The sequence below is a fragment of the Toxorhynchites rutilus genome, chromosome 2 (assembly GCF_029784135.1).
Source record: "Toxorhynchites rutilus septentrionalis strain SRP chromosome 2, ASM2978413v1, whole genome shotgun sequence".
NCBI classification, from domain to species: Eukaryota; Metazoa; Arthropoda; class Insecta; order Diptera; family Culicidae; genus Toxorhynchites; species Toxorhynchites rutilus.
Window position 1 is genome coordinate 202,612,969 of NC_073745.1, and position 13,624 is coordinate 202,626,592.

General features: G+C 39.3%; 1 protein-coding gene across 2 annotated transcripts in view; it reads left to right on the forward strand.

The window, feature by feature from the left end:
* The window catches only part of LOC129769193 (serine-rich adhesin for platelets-like), a 43,810-nt gene extending 35,097 nt beyond the window's left edge, over positions 1 to 8,713 (forward strand). For both annotated transcript variants that reach the window (XM_055771289.1, XM_055771290.1), the window contains exons 3-4: positions 1,016 to 2,247; positions 5,791 to 8,713. In XM_055771289.1, the coding sequence (XP_055627264.1) occupies positions 1,016 to 2,247; positions 5,791 to 7,839 (3,281 nt within the window). In that variant the 3' untranslated portion in view covers positions 7,840 to 8,713. The remainder of the gene's footprint in view (positions 1 to 1,015; positions 2,248 to 5,790) is intronic.
* Positions 8,714 to 13,624: the final 4,911 nt, after the last annotated feature.

Below are 13,624 nucleotides of genomic sequence, written 5' to 3' on the forward strand. Positions count from 1 at the left end.
TTTTCATTTTGCCCATTTCCTTACATTGAGAATTTCTCAAGGGTCGATGATCAGGAAAAATGTTGACGCACTCCAGTTGATGAAGGCTGAGTTTTTTCACAGATCATGGTACATCACATCACATGAAAGAATTATCCATTTGTTTTGTGCCCCAATCAATTTCGATGATGTGCATGCCACTGAAAACATACAGATGGAACTCATTGAAACGCAGGGCGATCTAGAGCTGCATGGCAGAATTAAAAACCATGATCTTTGGATTCCCACTCCTGATTTGATTTTTTATTTCCAGAAGCGCGATTCCCAGAGATAATAATACATTCTCTTCTTTGGCTCCCTTGTCAAAGTCAAGGAACAAAATCACTGATGGTCATTTGGAAACCTTGCTTCGCATCGCAATCTATCACGTTCAAGCTGATCGAGATAAACTGGCTCGAGAAAAGTTTAAGTGAAATCGAAACGGCAAAACAGAACTACGAACTGCTCAAATAATTTTGACATCATGGTAATCGTGATGAACGAAGTTAGCTTCGCCACAGCAGCGATATCCTGCTCCCAACGCTGTACAATTATAACTAAGTGCATTTCCGAGCGGCACCCACTTGTATAGATTTGTTTTATTTCAATAGCCTGTTTTGAAAGCAATTTTAAAGCTATTGAAACAAGTTTTTGGATCAAAATGTAACAAGCATATAACGCGTAGACATTTTATGTTTCGAATGAAGTGTCTATCATACCATTTCGTTCAATTGTTTAAGAGGTATTAAAGCTCAAAATTTTGTTGCTCCGGCTTTACGCTCTAGTTTTCGAAACTTGACCTTACACCCCAATATATAAATGAAACACGTAGTTCTACGTCGAAAAGTTCTAATACACACCAATGATAGTCGAAATAGTTTTAGCTGGCGTGGAAAATCCAAATTTGTACGGTAATAAAATATGATATTTCTACCGTACCATATGCGATTAGTCGATTTATCATTGTAGCTCAACAACCTTTTTCTTTCTGTTCCAGCCGATGATGAGGACATTCCGATCAGCGAGCTAACCGGAGATCATCGTAGGTCGTCCAAAAGTCACGGTAGTCACCACAAGAGCTCTAGTAAAAATGTGCCGCCAAGTTCGTCGTCGTCCTCCACAGCGATAGCGGTACCAACAGCTGCCAGCAATGCCGCCAACCGCAGCAGTGCTACCAACCGCCAGAAAGGCAGCGTGATGCGGCTAGATAAAGCTGACATGGGCCTGTATGGGCTGTGCCCAGAAACCGACCCTTTCTATGCTGTTATCTGTGATATTTGCAACAGCGTGGTCAAACCACAGGGTCTTCAGAAGCACATGAGTAATCGACACCATTCCTATTATAGTCATGCCAGCAAGAGCCTGTCTAGCAGCCGAGATCAACATTCGGGAGAGACGTCGTCTCGCAGTGCGGCAAATTCTAGTGAATCCAGCAGATCAGAGAAGGCTACTAGCAGTAGTAGCAACGCTTACAAACATGAAGATCTTGACAATACACCTTTGAAGGCCCGTAGCAGTTCGAGCTCTAAAGTTCGTGGCAAGAACGGCAAAGGTGTGTCAACGTCGTACAGTTCCTCGCACCACAATGGAAAATCCTCCAGTTCCAGTGGTAGCTCCTCTAGTTGTTCCAAATCGTCTTCACATGAGACAAACCCACCGACTGAAAGTAGCGGCACGGTTCCTAGCTCTAGGGATCACCAAAAGCACGAAATCTCTTCCGCCACATTAGCCACAACGAGTAGTCTTTCGGAAAAGAAGGCTGCCTTCTCGTCTACCTCGTCCGGCATAAGCAGCGATAGTATTCCGTCTCTCAATGCGTCACCTTTAGGGAAGACCGGGAAGCGGAGTAGTTCAAAAATATCCGCCTCCTCATCCTCATCATCCTCATCGTCATCATCGTCGTCCTCTTCATCCTCATCGACTAGCGGCAATGGGAGTAGCAGCAGTAGCAGTAGTAGTAGCAGCAGCAGTAGCAGTGCTTCTCTGTCCATCAGCAGCGGCAAATCGCAGTCTTCCAACGATAGAAAAAGTGATCGGAAGGATTACGACCCGGATAAGCATTGCGGTGTGACTTCGGCGGACGGGAAGCGGCAGTGTACTCGTTTGCTGAACTGCAAATCTCATTCCCTGTCATCGAGGCGAGCAGTTCAAGGGCGTAGCAAGACGTTCGATAAGTTGCTATCGGAACACAAATCCGGTTCAGGAGCGTCGTCTTCGGCCAAGGATGAGGTATGTTGTTTTCAATTAACCGGAATTTGTTATTCATTATTTTCCTACATTGGTTTGAGTTGGTCAATCATCCGATTGACAATTAATGACAATTAACCAGTTTTACAAAAAAAAAAGCTTCATCGATTCGAAAGTTGCATTGGACATACTTGTAAGAAGTAAACAGTAAATCTTTCAGTTCTGCCAAGTCACAAAGAGAAGCGCTTGTTGTTCCAAAATTTGTTTAATGCTTAAGCACAATTGTAAAAAGGGAGTTAATTAGTGCTCAAATATTATTTTCTTTATCCAAGAATTTTAATGGATTGACTTAACTATCTCGTGTTTCATCGTATTTCGAGCATTTCTGAGTCTAATTCTAGTTTTGAGCAGTGGTTCATAGTCGTGCATAGTTGATATATATCGTATATAAATTCAATATAACATTGCAAAAGTTCAGATGTGCAATAGAGTATGATAGGATATTATTAAACATAATATTACAGTCTTGTTTTTGGGGACAAATATTTTTTGCAATTGAATTTCTGTTAACGATACAGTAATGATATTCAAATCGCAATTTTTTCGATTAACCTAAACTGTTCTGGCGTTGGAGCTCAAGAAGCATTTGTCGATAATTGACATGTAAATTTCAGCATATTTTGCAATTTTTTCTTCGCTGCTGCTGCAACCTGCCGCATCCAAGCAAGCTTCCCAAACAGCATTGAATTTTCGGTCGCCTTTCGACGCTTTTGTATTTTGAAGGAATAAATGTATTCAACTCGATGCAAAGACATATTAATAGCGAATTCGTTTTTTAATCTGGGTTAGTTCCAACCTAAAGGCAGGTTTAGAGTTCCCGTGAACGTGAACATGAACAGGTACTGAGAAAGTACGATTATTTCACAGTGAACAACATTGCGAACAAACATCTCAGCAAATCGTGGTGAATAGAATGTTTTGGTTCACGTTCACGTTCATATTAAATATTCGCCAGTAAAGGTAGGTTTAGAGTTCCCGTGAACGTGAAAAAACACTTTTTTGTTAATAATTCATCTATCAAAACATATAGAAAAGGCGAGGAAAACATCTTGAAACATTTTCTAGTTGAAAAACATATTTAAACACAATCCATTTTGATAATAGTAGATTAATTCAATATTTCACAAAGGTTCCTCGCGTTTTATATATGGATTGAAGAAATTTTTAACATAAAAGTGTTGGTTCACGTTCACGAGAACTTTAAATTGTCCTTAAAGGTCGGTTTAGACCTCGCCGGAAACGATAGGAAGAAACATTTTCTAGTTGTAAAACATATTTAAACACAATTCATATTGTTAAGAATGGATTAGTTCAACAGTGGTGTATATATACGTCAAAATATTTCCTCGTTCATGGTCACGTTCGAATGTCCCACGGCATTCTGAAAATTTCTTCACTGTGAACTGTGAGAGGATATGATAAGCAACTCTCGAGTTTTCAGTAAAAAAATCCATATGGATGCAATTTTCTTCAATCGCATCTCTACACGGATCGAAAAACCTCGTAGCTTCGTGAATAACTGTATATTTTATCCGAATTACTTTATTAAAGCTTGATGCTCATTTACTTCACGTTTACTGGCGAACATTTGATATGAACGTAAACGTGAACATGAACATTCTATTCGCCACGATTTTTTAAGTTGTTTGTTCGCAATATTTTTCTATTTTTTTTAAAGCATGTTTATTTCACCTGAAAATCCATAATCATTTTCGCCTCCCAACGAAGCTTCATGCCGTCAACGGGAATATACTCTTCAAAATCATAATCCGAATTGAATTCCGATTCCAATAATACGAAAGCAAAAGTCTTTATTTTTAAATATTCCAAAACAAAATTCGTGACTTCACAGATACTGAACTGTTAGTTGTATTGGTGAACCCGAGTGCGAATCCATGAAACATCTCAGTGCGAACCCAAAAGCATTCGAGTTGAACCTAGTGCGAAACTAGGTTGAAACTGAGTGAATAAAAAACTCGGTTGGAACTCGCTTGAACCCAGGTTGAAAAATCGAAAATCGAATTCGCTATAAACAACACTGCAACAACACTAGCAGAGTTTAAGAGAAGCTGCATTTCAGACGTGAAAACTGTGTTTTCCTAACAGCCGAATGAAATGTTTTTTTTATTTCATTCAGATTTTGACGTAGAACTACGTCTTTCATTAAGAGTGCCAAATCGGAAAACAGGTCACGTTTTTATGAAATAAATCTAACGTTAATAACTATTTTTGCCGCGAACTGATTTTGGCGATTTACATATCAAACGATTCGGAAATTCCCTAAGATTTGTGAGCAACGAAGGGGAATGATTTAAAGTTCCCGTGAACAATGAAAAGAAGAAGATTAAGAACGAAGGGTGATATTTTCCTAGAGCATAAATATTGGATCTCGCTGAGGCAAACTTTCAGTATCGTTCTAGATATGAAGCAATGAACATCACTTGTTCTTCCTTGTTCTTGTTCTTCCAATGTTAGAGTTACTAAAACTTACATTATAGACCCATTGAATGTAAAAACAATAATTGTGATTTTTATAGCTGTTTCGATGATGTTGTCTGGCATCAGTGTCAAAAAAATAACGATGCTTTCACCAATACAAACAAAACCATTGCGAACAATTGAAAAATGAAAATTTAACTTTTAGAGCACTAGCTCGAGTTTTCCGACGTTTTTAATTATACATTGCGACGGCAGATGGAAAATTAATATCTTGTGAGTAATCGATTAGAGTTTGGTTGATATAACTTGGTGGAAAGTGTGCGAAAACGATCATTTTCTTCACACTGTTTCGCAAAGTTTTTGATTTTCGGGCGAAGGGTGAGGGAGGGAGATGAAAGAAATGAGCGCCATTGTGGAAGCCATTTGTGTCTTCCTTCCACCTTCACCTCAACATCGCTTGTTTTCCGTCATCATAAGGGCTTTATTGGTGCCTTTGACATTGCATCAATGCATTGAACTGACGCTATGGCGAAGCACGCGTTAAAGTTGTGCGCCGAATAATTATTTGTGGAATACCAAGCTAGACCATCGTGAATGTCGTGCTGGAATGCTATGAGTTATTTGGGTTCGCGTGCCAGTTGCAAAGCTGCCTTCAACTTGTATTGTATTTGCGCTAATCTTGATCATAATGGAGCAATGCTACTCTTTTCGAGATTATTGAGTTGAACAGAAAGCCTTTATTTCGCTTATTTAGTCACCAAGAAAGTAAATGTCGTTCTGGAATTTCGTATGTGATTTGGTTTCGCTTGCCAGTAGCAAAACTTTCTCCACAAAGGATAACAACTGGGCTTATCTTGAGCATGAGAAAGTAATGCAACTTTTTCGAGGCCAACAATATTAACAGAAACGTTTCGTTTGAGCATAGCGCAAACCGACGAGAAGTGAAAAAAAATATCTTTTTGATAACTCGTCGTGCTCAAACCTTTGTAGGGGAAGGAAGCGGGACCACCATCAACATCATGTAAAAAATATATATATTATATTTCATTTTATTCATGCGATGCTCATGTATTGTCTCAATTGCAGAACTACATTGAAGTGGAATCATCTAGCAACTCGTCGTCTGGCTTTGAAGTGGAGCGTGGTCGCGTTGCATCAACCGGCGAAGGTCTGAACGCGAGTCCGTCGGAGGGCGCTCACCAGAATCACCCTTCGGAGAAGTCCAGTCCTCGTAATGAAAGCGCATCGACGGCGTCAAGCGGCGCGAAGTCTATTAACAATTCCGGTACCGCAACGACTCCCGCTGGGAAAATATCAGAATCCAAGAGCGAACGATCGAAACACAAGCAGAGATCGTCGAGTTCGAGTCAGTCGAAGAGTTCCGCGTACCATGAGCAGCAGCAACAGTTATTCGGTCCGCCGACACCCCCGGCGCCTGTGACACCCCGGCAGAACAATCATGCTCACTCGAAGACTATACCACAATCGCGAAATAAACCTCCGCGGGATCAGCAAATCAGTATTCCAGCGGCGACTGAAATTCTCGCACAACACTTTGTCGAAGAGAACCCCAACGCAGCCCTCTCGGATGCCACCATTGTTGTGGATCCCAACACTAACCTACTTAATCTTTCTGTGTCGGGGAAACTGCATCCATCTAACAAAAATGAAACCCCGGAGGAAACAATTCAACAGTTCGCTACTAATATTATGCAGGAACAGTTGACCGTGACGGTTCCTCTATCTGTGATATCGTCAATGAATATTTCTGGAACTGGTTTGGCCACCGTGAATGCCGGAAGTGATGACCTAACTGCACTCACGACCACAAAGGCAGCCTTGAGCGACGCCAGCACTGTCACAATGCACACAGGTGAGATCCTCAGCGCGGATGGAAACCTATCTTCCGGAGAGGCTGAGTTATCTAGCGCAGATCACTTCATACCTGCCGAATTGATTAATCATATGCCGTTGGTACAAGCGGCGGAAGCGGTGGAGCTGCACGATCCAAATCAATACATTACAACGGCCGCGGGTCAAGAAATGAGCGAGCATGCACTGATTTCGAATTACAACGATCAAATTAATTACACCATCCAAACGCTCGCACAGAACTTGCAAAACGCAGAGCATTTAACGGGACAGGCGATGCAAAACGATCTGGCGGAAAGCATAGACGACATTGTGCCAACCATAAATTTGCTTCCAGCAGCAGCGAACCCTCTGGTGTTACCCCAGTTGCAAGCGGACCTAACCGATTCCATCATCTTGACACCAAATCAGCTAACCTCAATATCGCAATCCTTGGTTGATCAGCACTTCATAGAAAACGTTTCACTGAAACCAGAACTAGAAATATTGACCGTCAACACACCTGTCGATATATCCAAGCTAAACCTGATGCGTACAGTGGATGATGAGTTCATGAAGGAACGACAGCAGCAGCAACAGCAAGCCAACACAATGTATCACACCCAAATCGACGAGTTCCGCGGGGTGAAAACGTGGTATAACTCCCTGCCGAAGCCGTTACATGTGAACAATTTTCAGCTGCGCAAGATTGGTGGAGGATACGTGATGAATCGAAAGTTGCTGACCATCCGACGAAATTTGGTGAACGAATCGAACAGTATGTCCAAATCGCTCAACTCCCAGCTGTCTCCAATTGGCGGGCCACGGAATTCGCTCAACTTTAACGCGTCCAATGCGCGCGCCGGAGATCATCTGTCGCCAATCTCCGGAATGAGCAAAGGCAAGGACACAAACGGTGGCGTCAGCCTCTCGAGCTCACCAGTTGGAAACCGGGTAGGTCAGATCAATCGGGGCCAGCGACGACTAATACTGCCACAGGCTTCGATCAAGAAACCAACCGAGAAGACCGCCTGCCTGCTAAGCAATGCATACTTCAAGAATCTAATAAGCTCAATGCAACAGCAAGCGACTCGCGAGTCGAGCCGCAGCAGTAGTGGTCTCGGAACAAGTGTCACGACATCGTCCGGCCTCAAACGGGCTGCCCCATCGTTAACTTCACTGTCCAACAAGCGACTTAAGATAATCAACAACTTGCAAAATTCGACAGCTCCTCCACAGATGCTGCTCCAGGGCAGTGGCAAAGTGAAGCCAAAAGTATTATAATTAGTGATCAGGATCTACAATCTCGACAGCTCCGAAGGGAACACCGACGACAGCGATTAGAGAGAGATCCGTAGTACGAACCGATGCAGACTTAGTCACACTTACAATGCTGTGCTCACCGCAGCAGCAACAGGACTCCGCCCGCCCTGGCCGGCTGGTGCGAAAAACGGGGAAATTATGGACTGAACAAAGATTTAGTAATGTTTGTCTCTACGTATATATAAATATAAATAACTATAAATAATCCAAAACTTTGAACAAAACTACAGCGAATATGCTGTTAGCTAGGGACGTTTCTGATATATAGCTTTTTAAAATATGGTAATTATACATACTTTTTATGAATTTGTTGTACTAATTGTGAACCTTCATTCTTTTGTCATATAAAGCATGGGATGTTATATGATTTGATTGTATAGGAGAAAAAAAAGAACAAAGAATCGACAACAAATATTATTTATTGGAAACCAACCCTTTTGTGTTTTTGTATACGCCACCAACAGAAGAAAACGGAAATAATTTATTTCAAAAGTGTCCCGAGAAAAAGATGTATCGCGTTTAGCTTCTGTTTGCAAGCAATTTTATCGTTTGAACAACGAGGGAACTATGTATGTAATTGTATATTGGAAGCAGCACAGTGAGTATTCACAACAGATGAAATGCTGGGTGTTTCGAAAATGATCGCTCATGACTACTACTGCTTATAATAATGCAACCGCGAGTCAATAAACTTCGTTTATGGTTCAGATTGCAGCAGCTATGAAAAAAAATATTACTCATTACAAATCATAACTTGTGACAAGACTAAAATAAATGACAAAGATAATGTTCTATAATCTATTTTTTTCTTATAAGGAGTCCAAATACAAGTAAACTAAACAATTACGTTTATTTCACGAAAGAAATCAACTACCATGAACTGAAGATGACCTCGGCCCTAACGTCTGAATGGGTCACGGTCGAACGAAACCGTACCACATGACATCCTGTTTATTGATATTTATAGAGCCCTAAGGAATGATCGGGTTGGTAGATTGGGTGGCGGAATACTTCTTCTTCTTCTTCTTCAATGGCACTAACGTTCCTAGAGGAACTTCGCCGTCTCAACGTAGTATTACTTGCGTCATTTTTATTAGTACTTAGTTGAGATTTCTATGCCAAATAACACGCCTTGAATGCATTTTGAGTGGCAAGCTCTAGAATACGCGTGATCACAGTGCAAGTCGGAGGAAATTTCTTTGACGAAAAATTTCCCCGACCAGAACGGGAATCGAACCCGAACACCCGGCATGTTAGTTATGACGCTAACCACTCGGCCAAGGGAGCACTGGCGGAATACTAGTATATTTGAAAAATAATTTGAACATTAAAGTGCTCGAGAAGTCGGGAAATGACACAGCTACTGATTTTTTCTTGTTAGAAGTTGCGATCAACAATGATAATATACTGTTTGGTCTTTTTTAAAACCCCCCAAACGTTGCTAATGGGGGATTTTAACACAAATATATTGGACATGAACTCGGAGAGGCGCAACCGTTTTGATCAGTTCTTAAGAAACTTGTCGCTTGAGTGTGTTGAGAGATTATCATTCGTGATCTTGCATTTGAAAAATGGAAGCACATTCAATCTGAGTAATTGATAGTAATTGCCAAAGAACGTTTTATCAATAGTAACTTTACGAATAACATGTTTTCTAAAGATTTATGGGAAGAATTCGATAAGAGTCACAGGAGGGTTGTGTCCATGACACGACCGCATGGTTGACGCAGGATTCCGTTAGGGTATCTGTTGATTTTGGATATGTTTTAAGAATTTTATCGTTTAATTCTTTGATAATGATTTGATGGCCATGAAAAGGGCCGTTTTGTATGGTTGTTGGGTATTGTTTGTTTACTCCACCAGTGTTTACCGAGTGATGGTGACAAAAGGATAGTGAACAGTCGTTGGATGGTGCGTATCAGACAAAAGATACCGAAGTAAAACAAGATATGATGAAAACCGCCCTCTGTGATCCTAGAGGAGATGCCTCCTGGGATATGTATGGATGAAATAAAGAAAAAAAACTCACTAATGCAATATAAGATGATTACCAATACCGAACACAATTATCAATTTTTCTCATCAGTAAAAACATGTTACTTTAATATAGAAAACCCTATTTGAAATGGAAAAGGTAATTTTCTTTTATAACTTTTACTTTCTGAGTGTTCATTCAACCCAATGCGAATTTTAGGTGGACTAACAACACCTAATACTATATGTAGAGCATATGGGAAATCACTTTTTCTAATATTTCTTCGCTTTTCCATTTTTTTTCGCCGTATAAACTTTCCTTGGGTGAAAATGAACACGACAAAACAGACAGCTTAAACCAAACGACCCGTTCTCGAGCGGGAACACACCTTGGTTTTTATTTATGAAAATTGGAATAAATCACTTCATACATCAAGTCATTTTTAACACAACTGCTACCATATACAATTTTACACTTACACTTGTGCTAAATTTTTCAAAATACACGATCGGTCATTGATCTCCTACTTTCATGTATTTGCAATGTCGATTTCCCCCAGGCAACTTGGTTTTGATGACTCTGATAGGGACCCGCCGCATGTGTAGTCAATTTCGACCAATCAGAGGTGGATATTTCCGTTAGGATAGGGGTTGAGATTTTTCAATTGCTCGATAGTTCATTTCATGACATATATTATTTTCTTCAATATCAAAAAATGTTATAGAGTGCCAAAATCGATCATCAATCCATCATAAAATGACTGAGCACTGAGCGTTTGAAATTAGAAAATTTTCACGATGTACTCGACTTTCGATTTTCAATTTGTACCGAAAGACGTAATCCTACGTCAAAATAGGTGTAAGAAAAAAAGCCTTCTCTGAAATCTGAAGACAAATTCAGATTTTACTCCCGAACAAATCAATGAATATTTCAGCAGTAACTTCACTCAAAGTAATACAGTAAGCAATCTTGGTAGCACCGATAACAGAAGTCCATTTTCTCAGTTCAATGACGTTGAAAAGAATATCACATTGTTAATGCGATTTTTGAAATTAAATCAAACGCACTTGGATGGCATTTCCATAAAATTTATCAAAATAATTTTGCTATTAATTATTGAACCACTCAAATATTTATTCAATCGAATTTTCATAACAAGCATCTATCCAAAACAGTGGAAGACTTCCAAGATTATTCCAATTAGGAAGGAAGCTCATTATTTGTAAGAGATGTTAGTATATGGAATGAGTTACCGTCTTTTATTCAATTAATAGATTCAGCAGTGGGATCTAACGGAGCATGTGTAGAATATTCCAATCAAAATTAAATATAGATTTTATTCTTTTAAAAGTATACTTTTCGTGAATATGAAATTTTATATAATACGAAATGTAATGGATCACTTTGGGGCCTATTCCATAAGACGAGACGAGCGCTCGTCTCGTCTGTTTTCATATTCCAGAAGCCGAGCTCGACTAAAAACAGAGAAGTAGTTCGTCTGGTTCAACGATCGTTTGGCCGTGCTCGCCGATGAATCAGTCGAGCCTTCTAGTTTGTTTGATGTGTTTGTTCACCTTGTTGATTGAAAGCATCGGTATTCTTCTGTTCCGCCTTTATCTTCAAAAATTGTTTCACGGTTAAACTAGTATTACATAAGCAATGTATGTTTTCAACTGCAACAATCAAATTCAAATCGGTAATTGTAAAATTTTACAGATTTTCAAATGGGCCGCTTCCAAACAACACAATCAAATGTAAACACTGAACTCATATGTTTTGAATATATTAACACGGCACGAAAAGTCTCTTCACATCATATTTAACGAAAATTAATAACTCAAAATTCAATTTTGTGCAATTTTGATGAGCCAATGTTTTTTCTACTGGTTTACATTCTACAATAATGCATTTCATTCGTCGTACCTAAATATTTCGAAGTTTATTGCTAAGAATGAGAAAAAAACTAGACTACTTTATTGTAAAACTGTTAATGGAAATACATGCATATAGATTTAAATATTTTCTTGATAAATCGTTGATTAGGTGAACAAACATTGGCCCCAATAAATCCATAATAACAAAACGTCTGAGTGATGAAACCATATGCTGGTAGAAAAAATATCAATGAAACCAAAAGATATATGAAACTTATTCCTTTCTGTTATGATTTTCATATTTTGGCACTGAGGAAAGAGTATCGACTGATCAATTTTAAAAATATTTGCTGTTTTTCTCAGAATAAAAACATGTCCTCACATCTCACTTCACTGATCATACCGAGAAAAAATGACAGAAGTCTCTCCAGTCTACCAAATAAAACATTTCAAAGAAACTCGTGTACTGAAATAAGATATTTTACTCGTCTCGACAGTGACTGAAGCCGAGACGAGACGAGACGATTTGCTCGTCTCGTTTCCTGGAATAGGGCCCTTAGACTTACCAGCGGCACTTGAACACAAAAGACGTATGTTTTATAAAATAAATAAAAATAAATGAACCAATCAATTGCTACAAGCGAGTTATTCGACACGTTACCGATCTACAAGCTGAACTTCGAATTTTGATTCCTGACAAACGCAAAAACGATGGACGCAAGCTGGGGTGGCATTTCGCGTTCCGAGACGAATGATTTTTGTTCGTTTCGACCACTTTTGCCATTATGAATTTCGAAGCGAGCGAAATGAATAAAGCAGTAGTAGAGTTTCGATCAAGTTTGACATTACGTAACATTGTGTTCGAGCATTTTTTAATTCGAAACGAGAATTAATGTGAAATAGTTGATCGTCGTATGGGAAAATGCTAGTGCAACGTTGATTTTGATATCTTACATCAAAGAAAATTTCAATTGCATTTCATTTGGTTTTGACGTCTATTTGTACAAGTATGTGCGTATAAATACAATACTTCTATTTCAGCACTATGGAATCACAAAGAAATACAATAAGCATCACATTTGCAGTACATTTGTACAATTCCCGTAAGCCTTCGAATAGGTATATGAGTAACATCAATACACCGGGTATTTTGAATTTGCCGAAGAAATATTGCTTTGTTTCATTAAACGATGTTGTATCCAATTCGATCCATTTTTCGCATAAGCTTCTTTACAGAAGTGGTATCAGTTCATTGAACACTGATGAAACTGTTGGTTGAGCCATACCAACTAAAAAGTTTTCTCCTTCATTACATTAATTTGATACGACCAGAAGCCAGAAGATTCAAAACGGCCACAAATTTCATAGTTGCAGGAGTAGCAGTACTTCTGAAAGTTGTTTGGAACACGGTTGTATCCGAAATATTTTTAAATGCATCTCGACTTAGTCTGATATACTGCCGAAACCTTGAAACGAAAGAATAATTATTATCATTTATATCGGAAACGTATATATGACAAACTCACTCATTTCCAATTAGCGAAAGAGAGTCGCTTTCATCGCCCCAACTCCCACCTCTGTGGAATAAAGGTGCTCTCTTCTCTATCGCTGTCGTCAAAAAGCATTTCGAAATTTTTTTTTTTTTTAATCATAATTCTAATATAATTTCGTTTTTTACATTTCTATTTGAGACAAATAGAAATGTAAAACACACAGCTTCGACAACTCGCAAGCAGATCGGTCGAACCTATATTTGATCCGATACAGGTGTTTTTTTTACATCCGTTTCTAGTGTGTATTTTTTCATCTGGTGCGCTGCGAGCGCAGTAAAGCTCATAAAAAGTGGTGCGCTATCGAGACAATCCGGCAGCAAGACACATCATCACACACGCTACAC